Below are 20,004 nucleotides of genomic sequence, written 5' to 3' on the forward strand. Positions count from 1 at the left end.
TTTTTTTTTAAAAAAAGTAACGTAATAGTATCATTAAAAAGCCAGAAGGCGTGCTTGTTGTCAGCAATTCAGCATTCTCAAAATTAAAGCAACTTGACAAAATATTCCTGCTTTATTGGAAGGAGTTTTTTTAAAGCAATGTTTATTATTGACGTGCAATTAAATATAGTTCGTTGCTTTGCAGGGTGCCAGAAAGTAAACTAAAAACCTGCCCATAAATGTTTTCCACACGCTTGTTTTCCACACTTTTCCTGGCCTGTTGTTTATGGAGGCATTAATTTGTGCAAATGGAAACTGTCGCAAGGGGAGGAAAGCGTGCGTAAGATGTGAAGTCCAAGGATTAGAACTAGGAGGGGGGAAAAGGAATCAAAACATTTAATGTATTTTTGTTTTCGTCCTTTGGGCTTCAATCCAATCCTGGATAAAAATAGCCGCTCAACGTGATTATTTTGCCAATGAGAAGAGAATATTTGTAGCGCAAAGTTGGTGCTCTCCGAGCTCGTTTTCTTGCAGACGTTTCATTACCCAACTAGGTAACAGCATCAGCGCTAGAAGGGGCAGGGGTGTGTAGAATGGAAAAGGAGGAATATGGGGTCTTTGGTGCTCCCCAAGCTTGGTTTTCGTGGCAGACTTTTCATTACCCAATTAGATAACGTAGTTTTTTCAGGGCCGTTATAACTTCAGTTGCTCAGTGAACGGTCATATATCAAAGACTGCCTGTACATGGGTGCCCTTAATTCTGGTTTAAGGTTGTCTTAATTCTGTCCTAAACATCATTTTAATGGTGTTAAGTGAAACAGCTTGGTGGAAAAAAAAAAGAAAGCATTGTTCCAGTAGATTTTGCATTCAAAGGAATCTTGTTTGTCCGAAGCCCACCCCACTGCTAGCTGTAGTCGACAAAATACCCATGAAAGCAATTTTTCTAGGGCAGATTATCTTGTGAAGTTAGGTTGTCTTCAACCTACCTTCTTCAGTTCTCAGCAGGAACGCACAGACGCTTATTAGAACTAGGGACGTGATAGGCAGTCTTCCAATATTTTGAGGGGCTGTCGCAGAGAAGACGGGGTCCACCCATTCTCCAAAGCACCCAGGGCAGGATAGGAAGTAATGGATGGAAGCTAATCAAAGAGAGATTCAACCTAGAATTAAGGAGAAAGTTGCTGTCAGTGAGAACAATTCATCAGTGGGACAGCTCCCGCCTTTCAAAGTTGTGGGTGGCTCCATCACTGGAGGGTCTTAACAAGATTGGACAGTGAATTTTCTGGAATGGTCTAGGCCCAGTCTCCTGCTTGAAGCAGGGGGCTGGACTAGGCGGCCTTCAAAGTCCCTTCCGACTCTTATTCTGGAATTCGGGTGTTGGCAGTGTCTTGCCAAAAGGATCTCATTCCAGGGGGGTGGGAAAGGGGGGTGGGACAGTGTTAAATGATTAAATTTTGTGGGAATGTGTCCACTGCTTACATGTCAAAATGTGAATGTGTCAAAAAGAGTTTTGAGATCAGGTCTTCAAAAGTATCAGTTCTATCTAAAGAGCCTGAATTGCCCACTTGTTACTGAGTGAACTAAGGGACGCAGTGGATCGGTGGATAAGATGCTGAGCTTGTCGATCGAAAGGTCGGCAGTTCAGCGGTTCGAATTCCTAGCGCCGCGTAATGGGATGAGCTCCCGTGACTTGTCCCACCTTCTGCCAACCTAGCAGTTCGAAAGCACGTAAAAAAGGCAAGTAGAAAAATAGGGACCACCTTTGGTGGGAAGGTAACAGTGTTCCGTGCGCCTTTGGCATTTAGTTATGCCGGCCACATGACCACGGAGACGTCTTCGGACAGCGCTGGCTCTTCGGCTTTGAAACGGAGATGAGCACAGCCCCCTAGAGTCGGGAATGACTAGCACATATGTGCGAAGGGAACCTTTACCGTTACTGAGTATATTAAATATATATATGGAAACAGAATGGGGAGACCGTCGTTTTCCAACTGAAGAAATAGTTAAGACCAATCATATCGCATAACATCTCTACTTTAAATTATTAACCCAATTAGTGCTTTATTCACATTTTAAAAACTTGTACAATTTATTACAAATATAAAACAGTGCAGTTTTCCATACATTATCCCAATTCTGAGACAAACACTTAAAAGACATGGAAAAAGCTTTAATTCTTATAAACATAACATTTTTTTATACCATTCACACTCTTTATTTTCTTCCTCTACCTTTTGATTCAAAAAGATCAAACTTACAACATACTGTAGGTTTATTTTTATTCAAAAAGTTACTTGTCTCAAGACATAAATACAAATCAGAAAACAGTACAATTAGGACGATAGAATGTGGAGGACAACAGGTTAAGGTAAATATATAAAACATTTTTAGTCTGAAAACATAAAGCTGTAAGAACTGCTTTCACAAAGAAACACTCCTTCAAGAGTAAGAAAAAAAAATCAACGAAATCATATATACAGTCCTCTCAGCAGTTCTATTTAAACGCAGTGGTGTAAAGGAGGAGAGAAAAAAAAGAAAGAAATATAGGCAGTATTTTAGACATGTGAATATTTATGCAAAATGGAGTTATGCGAAACTGGCTCTGTGTATTACATCATGATTTTCAAAATAATTACGTTATCAGGATCCTTTAGAGAATCTATGGTTTATGGCTACCACAGCCCAAGCTTTAATTTTTTTTCCTTTTGTCTAAGAGGCTCTTCTATTTGCTTATTTGAGGAAATTATCATATTGCAAGCATATTAAGGCGCATGGAATGATTAGAAATAATATACCTCAAGAACTGAGAGACAACTGACAAAAATATACATTTGTGTTATAAGTTAATATTTCCTTTAAATGTCGTCTAGCTGCCTAAGCATGGCAAAAATGAATTATGTTGAAATGACATAAATCCATGGGTTTTAATTGTTTTTTTTTTAATTTAACTATGGGGGAAAAAAAAGCAATGAAATTCATTTAAAGCTTAGCTTTCAAAGAATGTGATGGGGTACTGATGAAGTTCTATCACCCAATTCAATTTACATACAGAAGAAATGTCCTGTAACCTGTTAGAAGTATCATTAACCTGAAGACTGCTTGCAAAGACAGAGATAGATAAAACAATATAAAATACAAATTTAAAAATCATTTTAAAGCATGAATTCTCATGCTTAAATCTATTTTTTAAACATTGTTAAACTTTCAATATATTTCTGAAACCTCATAATTTTTAAGTTGGAATTTAAAAGTAAGAAAAAACTAAAACTGCGCAATTATAAAATCAGCACCAATTTTTTATATATATATATATATTTATACTTTTTTATTTAAAATTTAGACCCCTATTCCCACACTCTAATAAGCTGTATATTTTTGTTTAGAATTTTTTTTTCTGCAAACATACTACAATAAGCTTCTTTATTTGGAGACAAAATACAGTGGCACTACTGGAAGGAATCTCACAATATTACATTTGCTTTTCTTAAAGGACAAGCAAACTCTTAGGGTTAGAGATGGGTAAGCTGAAATGATATCAGTGCTTTCTGGCAGTTTATGATTCTTGGATATTTCATGAATATGTAACAAGGAAGCCTTGGCGTGTGTTGTTTCTTTCTTCTTTTTTTTAATATTCTATAATAATTTCTGAATTAAAAAAAAATCACTCGTAATTTATTTCCATGATTATCACAACCAAAGTAAAGTTTCTGTTGACCAGAATTTAAACATCACATCAAAAAATGCTTTTCTTTTATCTAATTACACAGATTTCCAAACTTCAAAATCAAATTGTCCCATTTTATTTTCACCTGATGCTTTCAATGATAATCTAGAAAAAATATATATAATTGCTTGAGTATGTTCAACAGATGACAGAAGTGCGTATACTAAGCACCTCTTTGATGCTAGGATTATTATTTTTTTTTAAAAGTGATATTTATACTATGAGTTGGAAATAAACTAAACATTGTATAAATAAAATACTGGTTTCCCAACAGAAACAATAGCTTATCCTCAAGTCGTTTACTTGTCCTTTATTGTTTCAGGCAAAGAAAACTGCCCCTTCAATGTACTGGATCTTGTAAGCACATCAATTCTCCTTAGAGAAAAAAATCTTGCTCAGAATATCACTGTTATCTACACTTTTTAAATTTAAAAATCTCCTTTTCCACAGTAGAAAATGACTTTACCACGGAGTTATTTGCTGAACTAGTATTAAAACATTGATACCCCGAGAACCTAGAAGAAAGGGGAAAAGATTAAACTGTAAGGTTTTTTGTCAAGGAGTGAAAATACTTTTAGAATATGCACAAAGTACCATATGTTTTTGACTGTAAGACATACTTTTTTGTCTCCCAAAAGGGGGCGAAAATGTCTGTGCATTTTATAGACTGAATATTGCTGAAGCCCCGCCCACACACCAACCATTTTTTTTGGCCTCCGCACACCCTATTTTCGGGCCTTTTTTCAGCCTTTTTTGGGCCTGTTTTTGAGGCTTTTTTCGGCCCATTTTGGGGGCTTTTTTCAGCCCGTTTTGGAGGCTTTTTTCGACCCTTTATTTTTCAGAAAAAATAGGCCACAAAAAGCCTTGAAAATGGGCTGCAAAAAGCCTTGAAATCAGGCTGAAAAAAGCCCCCCCAAAAGCCTCAAAAATGGGCTGAAAAAAGCCCCAGAAACAGGCCAGAAAAAGACTGGAAAAGGCCCCCAAAAAATTAGGCCAAAAACTTTTTTTGTTGTTGTTTTCCTCTTCTAAATTTAGGTGAGTCTTATAGTCAGGTGTGTCTTATAGTCTGAAAAATACGGTATTTATCATTTAAATATTTATCATTTGAAAGAGAAATCAGTGATGGAAGCTAAAACCTTCCAAATTGTCCCTGTTTCTTCCCAGACCATGTTAATTCTATCAGTTTTAAATCCAGGTCATGATTATTTTTGAAAGACCTTCAGAAACATGGCTACTAGTTAAGCTTCGTTCTAAATTTCTTTTAAAAAAACAACCCCAACACTTATAACAACAACAACAGAAGAAGAAGTACAAGACTTTGCTCAATCATGTTTAACGTGTGCTGCCCTCGTGTGGTGGCATCTAAGGACGCTATGTATATTTCTAATTTATGCACAGAATTTCTTTCTTCCATATTATATCACGTGAGGAACCCAAGGAAGTTTTGAAAAGGCTTCAAGTAAAGTCACATGAAAATTATCCCATCTGTGATTATGATTTTCCCCTCCGTTCCTGTTTGGCAGTAAGCAACCAGCAACTGCCAGAATTTCAAGGCAAAGAGGGCTTTCCCCAACCTTTCCCATTGTACAGGTAGGCCTTGACTCATTTCCATTCGTTTAGTGACTGCTCGAAAGTCACAACAGCACTGAAAAGTGATTTACGACCGGCCCTGGATTAAGTGATTTGAAGGAAGGAAGGAAGGAAGATGGGAGAAGGAAAGAAGATGGGAATGAGGAGGGAAGGAAGGGAGGAAGGAGAGGAAGGAAGGAAGATGGGAGAAGGAAGGAAGGAAGGAAGGAAGGAAGGAAGGAAGGAAGGAAGGAAGGAAGGAAGGAAGGAAGGAAGATGGGAATGAGAAGGAGGGAAGGAAGGGAGGAAGGAGAGGAAGGAGAATGAGACGAAGGAAGGAAGGAAGGAAGATGGGAGAAGGAAAGAAGGAAGGAAGATGAGAATGGGAATGGGAATGGGAATGAGAATGAGAGGAAGGAAGGAAGATGGGAGAAGGAAAGAAGGAAGATGGGAATAGGAAGGAAGGAAGGAAGGAAGGAAGGAAGGAAGGAAGGAAGGAAGGAAGGAAGGGACTCACTTATAATAGCAATGGAAATTCTGGTCCCAAATGTGGTCCTAAATCAAGGATTACCTGTACCTGAGACCCACTCAAATATGAACAAAACAAACCTTGTGATATTTTTTTGGGGGGTGGGGGGGGAACAGCGGAATAAAAGAAATAATAACATGGCCTTTTATTGGAATGCATGTTCTCTAGAGCAAGTTTTCAGTGATGTTATAATCTCATGGCTATTTTAATTACAGTCTTTGATATAGTAATGTTATGCTAAGGTAGTCATCAAAGTCTGTGGCCATGATGAGTCTCCCTGGCCCTAGACTCTGGGAAAGACTGCAAAGGAATTCCTCTCCTGTCATTATCACTGATTCCCTCCCTAGTCTCAGAAGAAAGTTGAAGGATCTGCCCATTTTCAGCTGCAGAGATAATTCAGAATTATTCCTAAGGATTCTGAACCACGCCAGCCACTCAAGCAGGGCCTAACTTCCCACCCCACTTAGAAGGGTCACGTCCGACTTCTCCACCGGGGAAAAAAGAAACCGCAATTCACCCAAACTTGTCACATCCTACTTACAGATTCATCCATGATTGATGCAGGGTCAAAGAAATCTGGCTTTAACTCTGTTCTTTCTCTTCTGTTCTTTGATGGTGGCTAAAAGGCAAACCAGGTTATCAGTGTATTGGGTTGATTTAATTGTATTTATTCATGCAGAGTCATTGGAGTTATGTGTTTTCCCTCCAACTCTGATGTAAAAGAGGCCAGGTTTGCATACATCTATCTAGGAAGAGAAGAGGCTCAGCATTTAAACTAAGACAAATCAACATTTTAAGTGGAAAAAAGCTATTATAGAATATAGCCAATCTTCTAAAGGAAGGAGAATGGTTGGTTGGTTGGTTGGTTGTTTTGTTCGGGTTTTGTTTTGGTTTTTTTGCAACAAGGTGTAAGTAACTGATTCTTACTAGGTCTATGTCCATGGTATCAAAGTCCATGCCTTCATTGAGATCCTCGATGCGCCCTTCGGATGACATCATCACATCTTCAACGATGGGCTCTTCGTCGTCCTCCATGAGACTAGTGCCACGTCGACTAAAAGAACATTTAAACACGGATATGAGTGTCGCTCAGTCACGCAACACCGAGCGTTCTTTCAGCATGAAAACTGCCAACCCCGTATAGAAAAATCTTATCATGAAAATAGCGTTAACATTTGTTAGGAGACTCAGCCCTACTTTTCACCCGAGGGTTTAAAAATACTCCTTTGCTTGATGATTTCGAGCAGGCTGTTTTGGCCTCATCCAAAAGGTTTCAAAAGCCTTCCGATAAAAATCAGAACAAACAGCCTTTTAAGAGCCTCCTTGAACTCTCAAATGTTCTGGACACCTCTGCAGCAAACCCCTGAGGAGTTTATTTTCCGTGTTAGTCGAATAATCTTCAATATCATTCAATATTTATTGGAGAGCAAGTAAAAAAAAATGCATTTCTCTTCTTCTTGGTAACTATACATAGCAATAGTAATAGCACTTTATACTGCTTCATAATGCTTTTACAGCCCTTTCTAAGGAGTTTACAGAGTCAGCCTATGGCCTCCAACAATCTGGGTCCTCATTTTACCCACCTCAGAAAGATGGAAGGCTGAGTCAACCTTGAGCCGGTGAGATTTGAACTGCCGAACTGCAGCTAGCAGTTAGCTGAAGTAGTCTGCAGTACTGCACTCTGACCACTGCATCACCTTGGCTCATAGATTGGTGATGTTTGTCAATAATACAGTTCTACTTTCTATCCAGAAAAATTTATCTTTTGAGGGAAAAGTTTAATGCTCCTAAGAAGACTTTTACCCTCTGCATAAAATAGTTTGCAACCCAATTTCTAACTACCGGTGCGCAAAGCCAGTGCCCAGCTTGGGACAATGGCTGTTGTGTACTCACATGGCGTGCTGCAAGTTGGTTCTCAGCTTTACGTAGTTCATAGCTGCCCTCTCCTGCTGCTGCCTGGCTGCTTCCTCCTGCTGTCTTTGAGCTAGCATCCATGTTACCTGCGTACTGGAAGGAATAACACCTTTCTTTAAAAAAAAAAAAAAGGGACAGGTGCGGTACTTGAGCAGGGGGTAAGGCCCAATTAAAAGCAAGCATATACTTGTAGTCGATGGGTGGCTGATGGTGCTCGGCTTGCATGGGGTAGACGCCCATGTAGCTCTCTTCCGGTCGCAACCTTTTGGGCTCCCTCATGATGGTGGAAGTGAGCTGCGGCGTCTGTAACATGATGGGCGTGTGCAGGGTCTGCTCTCTGTTCAGCCACAGACTGTCGCTGCTGCTGCTCTCCTCGGCTGCAAAGACAAAGCAGCAGCTCTGCATCAATTCAGAATCCGTGTGCTCCTCGGACAGTATCTGTCGGGGGCTCTTTGGTGCTCTCTGGAGCTTGGTGGCTTTCCTGCAGATGTTTTATTGCCAAACTAGGTATCATCAGCAGTGCTATAGCCTAGCTGTCAACTTTGAATCGAACCTATCTTGCAGAAGCCTTCCCCCCGCCCCCCCATTCCTCCGTTGCCACACAGGGGGAAGAGGAGGGAGGATGAAATGCGTCGCTAGACAAAACACAGAACTTTCTCGTGGGAACCAAGGTCATCTCTACAGGTGGAGAATAGGGACAGGGAAGCGTGCCTGGAGAGCCCGCCAATTAACCTAATTGGCCAACGTGACCTGTGACTTTTGGGGAGGGAGCTCTTTCCTATTTTAATTATATTGAAACTGCGGGAAACATTTAGAGCTGATTTTCCATTTGATCGTGCCGATATGATGTACCCAAGAAAGAAGTTCTTGGAGGAAGAACTTAAGAGGACATTTTTAGCCTCAGAGCTCTGATTTGCTTGGGATCATGACATTAGTGGTCAAATAAGCTGTGGGTGCCACTGCTTACAAAGTATGGTCTACAACATTTGTCGGATTATAACTGGGGTGTAATCCTGGTTAGCGTTAATCTTAAATTTTCCTAATGAGAATGCAAACCAGAAGGCACCGTTCTGATGGGAAACAAACCCAAGGCTGCTTTTGATCTATGGCACAATGTAGGGGATATAAATACAGATAGTCCTCTACTTACAACCACGACTGAGCCTCAAATTCCCACTGCCAAGCAAGGTGGCTAGCGAAGTGAGCTGTGTCTCATTTTAAAAACTCCCCCCACCCCAAGTGTTAAGCAAATCCCTGCAGTTGAAAAATGCACCTAATAACTCTGGCTTCCCCAATTGACTTTGCTTGCCAGAAGCCGTCCGGGAAGGTTATAAAAGGTGGATCACATGAATGCCAAACAGTGCAACGGTCATAAAATACATGCCAGTTGCCAAGTGTCTGAATTTTGATCATTTGGAGATGCTGCAACGTAAGTGTGAAAAACGGTCCTAAGTCACTTTTTTCCCCAGTGCTGTTGTAACTTTGAATGGCCACTAAACAAATGGTTGCAAGTTGGAGGATTACCTGTATAGACTCTATACACCAAGGAAAGCCAAAATAAAGGACTGCAAACCTTCAGGAAGTTTCCGCTTCCCTGTAGCTGGTTTTGTCTTCTTGTTCCTTACTGTCGACCCTCGATTACTAATCCCACTGATGACTGACATCGTGTCGTCATCACCCCCAGCTAGCAAAGAATTCCTGTAAGACATGAGTGGAAGCCACACATCTTCCCTTCGAAGAGACATCTGGAAGGTCATGAACTTCTCCAGGTAAGCGTACCTTCAAAAGAAAGAAGGAGCAAGAGATTACTAGAAATACCCCCTGGATTGTCTTTTAAGCTCATGAATGAATTATTAAAGATAGTTACTGCTGCTGTTCAAATTTCTAATGTAGAAGAGATAATGGGTGATCCATATGGTCACCCATTTTCTGATGATATATTTTTGTCACCATAAACAACATGTGTCAACTAATCTTTTTTTATTTCTTCTCTATTAAGTAAATTACAAAAAGCTGGAAAAACCTGGAACACAATTAGATAAAGGATAGATTTTTTACAACTGGAATGAACCAGAAGAAATATTTCTTCTTCCTGGTAGAAATTTGTGTTCTTCCATATCCTGAAAATCAGCGAGTAGTTGCCCACCCTGTTTTAAAACCCGTTTCACTGAAAATAAAAATCCCTTAACTAAGTTTCTAAAACACTGTGAAAATAGCTGTAAAATACTTACACTGTTTTTTTGTCTTGCCTGAGAAGTTTGGAAGAGAATTCGCTCAATATATCAAGAAATGCCAAATTTAAAGGTGGATGGCTTTCTCCTTGTGGGTTAAGCTCTTTAAAAGCAAACTCTATCCCATCTCTGAAAAAAAAAAAATAATTCAAAAGTGAGCATCGCTAAGAGCATTTTTATTGTGCTTTCCTGACACAAAAGAGCTCGACATCAAACCCTGAATATTTCAAAAGGACAAACGGTATTACATTTCAATCAGTGCTGCTATATTTAAGGCATACGGAGTAAATTATATGCCTCTTACAAGTGAGAAATTTATTTGGGGTCAAAGCCAGACTTAGTCATAAGCCAGAGGAGATGCAGTTCTTGAACATATGACAAATTTAAATCTCAGAGAGATGTGCATGAAGTAAAAAAAAAGTGTTTTGCTCAAATGCATCACATTCTGGAAATCGTGCCAAACTACACCAGCTGAGTTGTGGTTCAGTGGAAACAAAACCCAGCGGGAACCCAGAGTGCATTTGTCACCTCCTCAGCACCTCCCAGCGTGGCACATCCCACCAGCTCCCCTGGGGGCCTGCTTCCCTTGCTCAGAAATCACTGCCGTTTCCTTGGCTTTTTCCATTCTTAGCCACGTGTTGAAATCTTGTTCCAACCAGAATAACCGTTATTTCTATTCACAGCCCCAGAATTTTCGTTTAGACACCAACTACCTGAAACCGGCAGTTTCCTATACAAAACATTTTTTTTGCATATAAACCCAATATATTCTGACAGATGCACTGGTTCTCATTTGTTTTTCTCCAATTTATTATTCTAGCTCGTGCAGATTAACAGGAGCATGTTGGTGTAACCAAGCGTGCTGGTTGAGTTTGCACAGAAAAAGTGTCTGGAACTATCCTCATTATTAGCAGGAATAGTGTGTGTGGCCAGTAATCTAGAACAGACGTTAACTTACTAAAAACACTATAAAAAGGCTTGAAGTCGGTTAACAGAGCAGCAAAGAAACCTAGTAAAATCATATCAGGACAAAATCACCAGAAACCAAGGAGTAGAGGGATAGATAGGAGGGGAGAAGAGAGGAAGGAGAGAGAGGAACAGAAGAAAGGGAAAAGGAGGGGAAGAAAGGGAGGGGAAATAAGAGTAAGAGAGAAGGTTAGAAGGAAGGAAGAAGGGAGGTGTGGGAGAAAGGAGAGAAGGGGAAGGAGAAGAGGAAAGAAAGTAGAAGAGGATAGAAGAAGGGAGGGAAGGGAAAGAGTGGTGGAGGATTGTTGTAGAACAAGAGAGATGGAAGAGCAACCCCGAAGATACTTAAAATTGTTTAACAAACTAATATGAAAGTCAAAAGAGAATATGTATGATCAACAATAGATAAGAGACTGTACCTTTAAGACATGTTTATGAGAAATAAAAATAAAAAACTTTTCCAAAAAAAAAGAAAGAAAAAGAACCAGAAACCAACATCTATGGCCCTTTTGACAACCACTTATATCTTTAATATTTATTACCAATGTTTTCTCCTCTTCCCATTCTGACTATAGTATAGGAAATCAACTATCTTATTTATTTCATGTCTTATCAATTTTGCTTATTTGGGGGGAGAGGTCTCTTTTCATCTGATGGTGACAAGGAAAAGAATGATTGGGGGGAAGTTCAATTCTTCTCAAAGTAAAGAAAAAGTCAATCATTACTTGTGTAACATAGCAATGGCTTCTCTTGTTTTCAGCTGATCGAGTCCAAACGTTAAAGCGAAACGCCGAGCCAGTTCCTTAATCCCACTGAAAGACGGCGACGATCTATCAAAATTATACCCATTTTCTTGGATCATCTCATTGAAAAGCTGCGTAAACAAAACATTTTTTCCACCGGTCATAATACAACTTGTGTGTTACTGAACAGCACTGTTTCAGGAGTATTTTAATGCACTCTCTCTTTCTCTCTCTCCTTAACATTATTAAACTCCTACAAAAAAACTGGGCTTCAAACAACATTTTATCTAAACCTTTCAGTATTATATTTGGCTTACATTTCAGCAAATATGCAGGGATGAAAATAGGTTTAAAGACTACTTTATAAAAACACAACTATAAAGTTTACTGAATCCTCTACAAACTGACCTCCTGCACTTAACGGCAAGAAATAAATCAATGAAATGTCTGAATGTAGTTTTTCTGGTTCACCCAAATATGAAAGTTCTCCACGGGTGGTCTGTTTACTACTCCCTCACAATAAAAGAGGCAGAATTGGAATAGGACAAGATGGGTGATTCATCTTGTCCCTCCCCCCATTCTTTAGGATAATTTGGGTGTAATATGTCACCCTGCTTTACAGTGGTACCTAAGATCCCAAAATGAAAGCTCATGTCCAATTGAGCTGTTCAAACGCGTGAAGAATCTCTTAATTATTTCATTAAGACGTAACCTCCTTGCTTCAGAAATTCTACACTTTTTAAACAAATTGAAATTGTTTAAAAATAATTAAGAGATTCTTCAAGCGTTTGAGCAGCTCAACTGGATATTGAACTGTTCAAATGTTGGAAGAATCTCTTACTTATTTCATTAGAAGTAACCTCATTGCTTCAGAAATTCTACTTTTTAAATTAAAAATTGAAACTTGCCTAACATGCAGAATACTATTTTAATTATACTAGAGGTCTTTTCTAGGCACTTTTGCTTATTTTTATCGCTGTAAATAAAACTTGTCCAACAGGATTACATATAGTGTTAATACTGACTCTTTTAAGGTTTTTTTTTTTAAAAAAAATAAGGGTTGTCTTTAACCAATAACCAGTGTAGGTATGTGGAATAGCAAAAACATACCTGCTGTAAACTGAGAATCAATGTCTTTGCACACTGAATTTTGTCTATTTGCCTCGTTTTACTCATTGTTTCTTTGATGATATCTCCGTAGTCGTTGTAATACTATCAGGATAAAAATAGAGATAGTTTCAACTTCAATTAGAATAAAAATATTCCTTTGTGAGTGCCATGAAAAAAAACGTTGGGAGGCGAAGAGCAAAACTAAAAGTAGTTTCATTTCAAACTGAAGAAACTACATGGTAACTTGCTTTAGATATGTTCATTTAATTTCTGCTTTTAGCCAAGGCAATGAGTGTTATCCAGAAGGACTCCCTTAATAATGAAGAAAGAAGCCTCCAGAGATTTAATACAACCACATTCATTCCATATTTTTATATGAGAACCTCAGATCCCTTTCCCTGTAGGCTTTCATTACCTTCATATATTGCTTAAAAATATCTGCAGCAGTGTTCATTTCCACCACGGTATATACAATAAGTTTACAAAAAGCCGCAAGCAAATTTCTTCTTTTGTGCAAAGCTTCTATCTTACTGGCTTCATCATCCTGCTGTCCATCTTTAACAAAAAGAAAAAGAAAAAAAAAGAATGTACATGAGCATTCATTCAGCAACAGGCATTTAGATAGGATTGCGGTATCAACTGCATCTTTATAACCTGGTTTTGCCCTGCAGTATTCTAACGAGGTAACAGTTCATAGCAAGAGAAAGAATATCATGCTTTGTTAGCTACCAAAAACAGACTGAAAGGTTTATTTAAAGTGGTACAGTCCTCATTAGTATTACTTTGAAATGAACCACTTAAAAAAAGTCTTTATGTATCTTTCTGAGTTCTAAAATTAACAAAGCCTTTAAAAAGATAACATAAATTCTTAGAGAAGCTGATAAGTTTTAAAGCTTGTTTTCAGACCTCCAGTCATTTTTTTCCCCCCAATCACCTGAGCGATGGAATTTTAAGGAAGTTCAGACAACAGCTCACCAAACATGCATTTTAAAAATTCAGAGTGCACCAAGGACTCCACGCATCAGAAAAATTTAACTGTAGCATCAAGAGCAAAGTGCCCCAAGATAAGATGAAAACAGAGCTCAAGGGCTCTCAGCTTTGCATATGAGAAACACATAATTCCAGGGATGCTTTTTTCAATAGGCAACTGGACTTTCTGGTTTTTCTTAGAAGACGTTTCACTTCTCATACGAGAAGCTTCTTCAGCTCTGACTGGATGGTGGAATCCTTCCATTCCCCACCATCCAGCCAGAGCTGAAGAAACTTCTCGGATGAGAAGCGAAACGTCTTCAAAGAAAAAACAAGGAAGTTGAGTTGCCTCTTGAAAAAAGCACCTTTGGGACAACCAGGACCTGGATGACTGAGAATCTCCATAGACACATAATTCCAGACTTTCTCATAGGAAAAAAGAACCCTTCAGCAGGACAAGTAAGGCTGAGCAACGTGTATCTCTACATCTCAAAGTGGAGAGGATTAAAGTCCTATTCTTTTGTAACTGAGCACCTTCCTTTGGAGACCAACTAAGCACCCCAGGGAGACCAAGATCTAACCCTGCAATTCCTGTTGTAACCTCTGTATCTGGCTAAGTAAAAAAAATAAGTACAATTGAGGGAGAAAAAGAGAAGTGAGAACCTGTTGCTACCAAAAAGAAATCATAGAGACACATTTCCGAAGACCATACCTGCACTGTTGCTATCGTCGTCTTGGTCAATAAAGACATGATCAAGAATAAAACTCAGGAGTTCAGACTGTAAGGAAGAATCAGGAGTGTAAACTAATGGCTCTAACATGTCACGTCCCCCTGACATGATCTGATGGCTGAAGATCATTAACACGTCACACAAAATAGTGAAGGCCTGCAAGGGAAAGAATGATAGGCGTCGTTAAAAAAGAAAGGAAGGAAGAAAAACACAAAACTTTAACACAAGTCAAGCTTCTAAAAAGCTAGGCTTTTCGAACAGTGGTTCTCAACCTGTGGTCCATGGACCCCTGGGGGGCATGATGTCATCACAGAGTGTCTGTGAAGGCTTGAAGAAATGTTATGATTTAAATCTTGTGTTAAGTCTCGGGGGTCGTGGTGAAGAAAAGGTTGAGAACCACTGCCTTAGAAAATTGCCCCAAGGTGCTTTTTTCAAGAGGCAACTGGACTTTCTGGTTTTTCTTAGGCTGGGAGACTAAGACATAAGAAAACGGTTGCAGGAAATGGGTATGTCTAGAAGGACTAGGGGTGACATGATAGCACCATTCCAATATTTGAGGGGCTGCCACAAAGAAGGGGTCAAGCTATTCTCCAAAGTGCCTGAAGTCAAGACAAGAACCAGTGGATGGAAATTAATCAAAGAAAGAACCAACTAAATTTCCTAATGATGAGAACAATCAACCAGTGGAATGCCATTCCCCACCATCCAGTCAGAGCTGAAGAAGCTTCTTGGAGGAGAAGCGAAACGTCTTCAAAGAAAAACCCGAAAGTCCCAGTTGCCTCTTGGAAAAAAAGCACCTTTGGAACAACCATGACCTGGATGACTGAGAATCTCCATAGACGCTTAGAAAATTGTGTTAACATACCCGACTACATTTTTTAAAGTATTGTCTCAATACAAAACTGTCTCGTTGAATAGAAGTCGATTCAAAGTCATTATTTGGAACTAACAGATTTATTATTCATTCTTACAGCATTATCTTTTCTTGTATTTACTGTGTACTTTTACCTTAGCTGTACTGACTTTGTTAGTAAGGAAATTATACTATCTTTTATACAAATATATGACTTGGCACCTTCTTAGGTTTTGCTCTTTCAAAAAGTATACAGACCTCTCCTTCTGTTTCAATACAGCTGGCAGGGCAAAATTTGAAATAAAACAAAAGAGCTTCAGGTTTGTTTCATTAACCAGGGCACACAAATAATGCTGCACTTTCCTACACACAACTGTTAGTGCCAATGAAAAATGATTTCTGCATTGAAAGCATCTAATGGTCAGATATTAAAATCCGTGACTAACCTGTTCTTTAACAGCAGTATTTACATTGGTAAGGTAGTGCTGACAGATTTGACAAAAAACTCTCATCTGTTTCTTTAAGCGTAGAAGGTCGTCCTTAGAAATGAAAGGATATTAAACAGTGAGTGTGTTTCTTTTGAATCATACTTGCATGAGGAATAGAAGTGAGCTTTTTTTAGAAAAAAAAAAAGAAATGCGAGAACTTTTTCTATGGAGGAGAACAGCAATGTAAAACTTCCTGTAACAATTCAGGTTGTTTAATCTTTCTCTGGCCCTACTTCTGCAAATCAGAAAAGAAATCCTACCTTCTTTCTATCCTTCTTATTGCAAAGAGGAAATAACTCTCATATTACTCCAAGGTTAGCTATTTTTACTCTTGAGTGTACTTCAAATGGAGTTTTTACCCCAATATACCACATTTTTCAGAGTATAAGACACATCTTTTCACCGCCTAAAAGTGGGTGAAAATTTAGGTGCATCTTATAGACTGAATACGGACTCTGCAGTGTTCCGCAAGGCCTATTTTTACCAAAAACGGACCCGTTTTTGGTCTCCCAAGCCCTCCGCGCGTTGGATTTTCGTCCTCCCCGGCCCCCAGAAGCACTCTGCAGTCCAAAAACAGCGCACTGCAGGGTGCTTCTGGGGGCCAGAGAGGATGAAAACGCGACGCGCGGAGGACTGGGGAGCCCAAAAACAGGTCCATTTTTGGTGAAAATGGGCCGTGCGGAGCACTGCAGAGTGTTTCTGGGGGCCTGGGAGGGTGAAAACGCGATGCACGGAGGCCAAAAACTAATTTTTTTCCCTTGTTTTCCTCCTGTAAATCTAGGTGCGTCTTATAGTCCAAAAAATATGGTAAGTATAGCTGAGTATGCGTGCACACACTCATGCGCACACACACACACGAAGACAGGATTTAAGGATATTGTCAGCTTCCAAAGAAGGAACCCTAAAAGTCTGTATAATGGCCCATCATATTGGTTTTGTATAGATAGTCCTCAACTTACAACCATTTGTTGAGTGACAGTTCGAAGTTGTATAGGAAAAAAAAGAGACTTATGTTTTTTTCACACTTACAAACTATTGCAGCATCCGCACAGTCACATGATAAAAATTTGGATAGTTGGCAACTGGCACGTATTTATGACGGTTGCAGCGTCCCGAGGTCAAAGACCTTCTGGCAAGCAAAGTCAATGGGGGAAGCCAGATTCACTGAACAATCGTGTTATTAACTCAGGGGGGAGGGGCGTGGGCAAATGTGGTCCTTTTACAACCTGTGGACTTCAACTCCCAGAATTCCTGAGACAACCAAGCTGTCTCAGGAATTCTGGGAGTTGAAGTCCACAGGTTGTCTCAGGAATTCTGGGAGTTGAAGTCCACAGGTTGTAAAAGGGCCACATTTGCCCATCCCTGTACTAACTTAACTGGAGAGATTCACTTAACAGCTGTGGCAAAAAGTCATTGTAAAATGGGGCAAAACACACTTAACAACTGTCTTGCTTGGCAACAGAAATGTTGGCCTCAATGGTGTTCCTAAGTCGAGGATTACCTGTAGTCCATTCCTACGGACTGTTAAATTTTTCCGGTGTCGCCAGCACTTACCTTGGTAGAACTGCTCTCGGCTACTTTTGCTAGCTGCCAGAGGATTACATAGTGAGTACACTGCAGTGCGTGAATAACTATCTGTGTTTCAAAAAAAAGAAAGAAAAGAAAAGAAAAGAAAAGAAAAGAAAAGAAAAGAAAAGAAAAGAAAAGAAAGGAAAAGTATGAGAGTAAGGTATGATCATTCTCAGCTCGCTCTATTATTTTATATTGTCCTTTCAAAGGAACAACAACAACAAAAATACTAACCTGTTCGGGCATATCTCCATTTTCAATGCCTGTTTTTAGTAACTTGTAGTTACAACTAAACAAGTCCCACCTGGACAGATCATGTGCACTGAAAATAAAAAAAAACAACGAATAAAAGCATGAAGGCCTCTGATTCACTCTTTCTTCTCACACTATATTGAATGGATAGCACAAGCTGTGACTGTGGTCATTGAACAACTGAATGACTTACTCTTACCAGGTTCTGTTACATGCTACTGTCAAAAGAATTCCAATGTAAGCACAAACCCCCAATCCGTGGATTTGCAAAGCTCTGGCCACTTATTTATTTATTTGATTTTCATCCCGGCTTTATTGTTGTTTATAATTCAACACGCCTAATATTCCTCCCTCTTATTTTCCCCAAAACAAATAACACTGTAAGGTGAGTTGGTCTGAAAGAGTGGGATTGGCCCTAAATCACCCAGCCGGCTTTCGTGCCTAAGGCAGGACTAGAACTCACCATCTCCTGGTGATAGGCCCAGCCGGTCATCCAGCCGGCTTTCATGCCTAAAGCGGAACTAGAACTCATGGTCTCCAGGTATTGGCTCAAAGTCACCTAGTTGGCTTTCATACCTAAAGCGGGACTAGAACTCACTGTCTCCTGGTTCCTAGCACTTTAACCATTAGACCATTCGTCTTTGCCCCCAACCTATTTTCTTTTAAAGGATCGCCACATAGATGCATATATAAAAATGTTTGTTATTCTGACTAAATAATCTAGCTGTATAGAATGCATAGTTGTGTCCTGGTATCATCTTTTCACTATCTTAATATTACTATCAGTACCCATTGAAGGCAGAATGAAGAGAGCGATCTTAGCAAAACATAGCAGAAGAAGTTGAAACAAAACCGAAAGCGAGTGAACCTTTTTTTCATAAAGGTCCACTCGCTTTATGAGAGGCTTCATAAAGTCTCATATAAAGAAAACAAAATTAAGACCAGCAAAAGGCGGACAAGCTGTTTTGCTTTACTTACTTGTGAAAAGCAGTAATTCGCTTTAAGGTTGATAAGACCTGGTAGGCGTCATCTTCATCGGGTTCTTCTCCCTAGGTTTAAAAAAGTTGGAGAGTTGCAATTCAGCCAGTGATTTCAAGAAGTCAAAGGATGGGCCTTCTGCTCTATTTTAATATTAAGAAGTATTAAACCAATATGTAGAAGTGTTATTTATTTGCTAAACATACACAGGCAATCCCTGCTGTTTATTTGGGCTTTTCAATTTGGAAAGCGCAATGAAAAGCAAGAGGAGATAAAACGGTAACTTGAGGAGGGAGACAGTGACAATTACAGAGAGACGGGGGGGAGGGAGGAGAGAGAGAGAGAGAGAGAGGGAGGGGAGAGGGAGAGAAAAGATACGTACCTCCTGCAGAAAATCTTCAAGAAGCCGGTTGAATTTATCTGCTAGTTCATCTATGAGCTGGCTTCTTGCAATATCTACTCGGTTAAAGATGGTGAACTCCTCATTACAGAGGGCGTGGTAAGTTTTAGAACAAGCTTCCAAAACATCAGTATCTGTGTGCTTTTCTACAATATCCCGGATCTGTCGTAATAAGGCATCCAAATGCTAGTAAACAGACAGCAAAAAAGAAAAAGAAAAAAAGAATCAACCGACCATCGATTTTCTGATGTTCAAATTCCTGTTTGCTCATCGCCATCACAGCCCCTTGTTCCAAAGGAACTGGGTTTAATTGTTGTGATAGTATGAACTGCAATTGTTGTGATAGTACGAACTTTAGCTGCAGACGCCGCAGGGGCAGGCCAGCCTTGGGTCAAAAGTTCTGTTCAGTTCTCATCCGGTTCTTTTTACTTGGCTTACCTTTTCTAATCTCCCTGTTGTGTAGATTTCCAAATCAAAATATTGTGGCAACTGTAACAAGTTGGTGACTTTCTCTGCGTCTACAGAATACTGTGGAGATGGATGACAATTAATTAAATCCCAAACATTTCCCCATATAATCAGTGTTTCACTTTTCACAATTCCAAAGGTGAGCTTCATTAAAGAAATCTAAAATGTTCAGTATTAGACAACGGGGACACATAATTAGCAAAATGTTCTTCAGTAAATGTCATTAGAATAAATAACCTGAATGCATCACCAAGTTTCAGGAAACTTAGCAAAGAGACGGAATCCCAGGGGAAGCTAAAAAAAAACAAACAACCCACATTTTTTGAAAACACGGAGAGCTGTCACCAATAATTATTTTATCAAAATAGGCCAATCAACTATTTACTTTGTTATAAGACACCTTCTTATGCAATTGTGACTTAAGCATTGTAGATGAGCAGGTGGAGCCTGAGGGCGGGGTCAAATGCATCATCAGTTTAGAGTCACTACGCTCCACAAGAGATTGCTCCCATGAATTCCGTTGATTCTTAT

At 39.4% G+C, this 20,004-nt stretch overlaps 1 protein-coding gene across 4 annotated transcripts in view; it reads right to left on the reverse strand.

Moving 5' to 3' along the window:
- Positions 1-2,014: 2,014 nt before the first annotated feature.
- STAG2 (STAG2 cohesin complex component) overlaps positions 2,015-20,004 on the reverse strand; it is a 50,064-nt gene continuing 32,074 nt past the window's right edge. For 3 of the 4 annotated variants that reach the window (XM_070952038.1, XM_070952037.1, XM_070952039.1), the window contains exons 18-34: positions 19,444-19,533; positions 18,988-19,191; positions 18,606-18,676; positions 17,610-17,697; positions 17,361-17,441; positions 15,765-15,857; positions 14,447-14,621; positions 13,181-13,320; positions 12,766-12,867; positions 11,638-11,786; positions 9,947-10,075; positions 9,289-9,494; positions 7,903-8,092; positions 7,695-7,808; positions 6,729-6,855; positions 6,343-6,420; positions 2,015-4,218 (exon numbers count right to left, since the gene is read on the reverse strand). In XM_070952038.1, the coding sequence (XP_070808139.1) occupies positions 4,195-4,218; positions 6,343-6,420; positions 6,729-6,855; positions 7,695-7,808; positions 7,903-8,092; positions 9,289-9,494; positions 9,947-10,075; positions 11,638-11,786; positions 12,766-12,867; positions 13,181-13,320; positions 14,447-14,621; positions 15,765-15,857; positions 17,361-17,441; positions 17,610-17,697; positions 18,606-18,676; positions 18,988-19,191; positions 19,444-19,533 (2,061 nt within the window). In that variant the 3' untranslated portion in view covers positions 2,015-4,194. The remainder of the gene's footprint in view (positions 4,219-6,342; positions 6,421-6,728; positions 6,856-7,694; positions 7,809-7,902; positions 8,093-9,288; positions 9,495-9,946; positions 10,076-11,637; positions 11,787-12,765; positions 12,868-13,180; positions 13,321-14,446; positions 14,622-15,764; positions 15,858-17,360; positions 17,442-17,609; positions 17,698-18,605; positions 18,677-18,987; positions 19,192-19,443; positions 19,534-20,004) is intronic. The other variant, XM_070952040.1, reaches the window with a different exon arrangement.

This window comes from Pituophis catenifer, unplaced genomic scaffold (genome assembly GCF_029215685.1).
Source record: "Pituophis catenifer annectens isolate HBS135680 unplaced genomic scaffold, rPitCat1.0.hap2 SCAF_11, whole genome shotgun sequence".
Taxonomy (NCBI): domain Eukaryota; kingdom Metazoa; phylum Chordata; class Lepidosauria; order Squamata; family Colubridae; genus Pituophis; species Pituophis catenifer.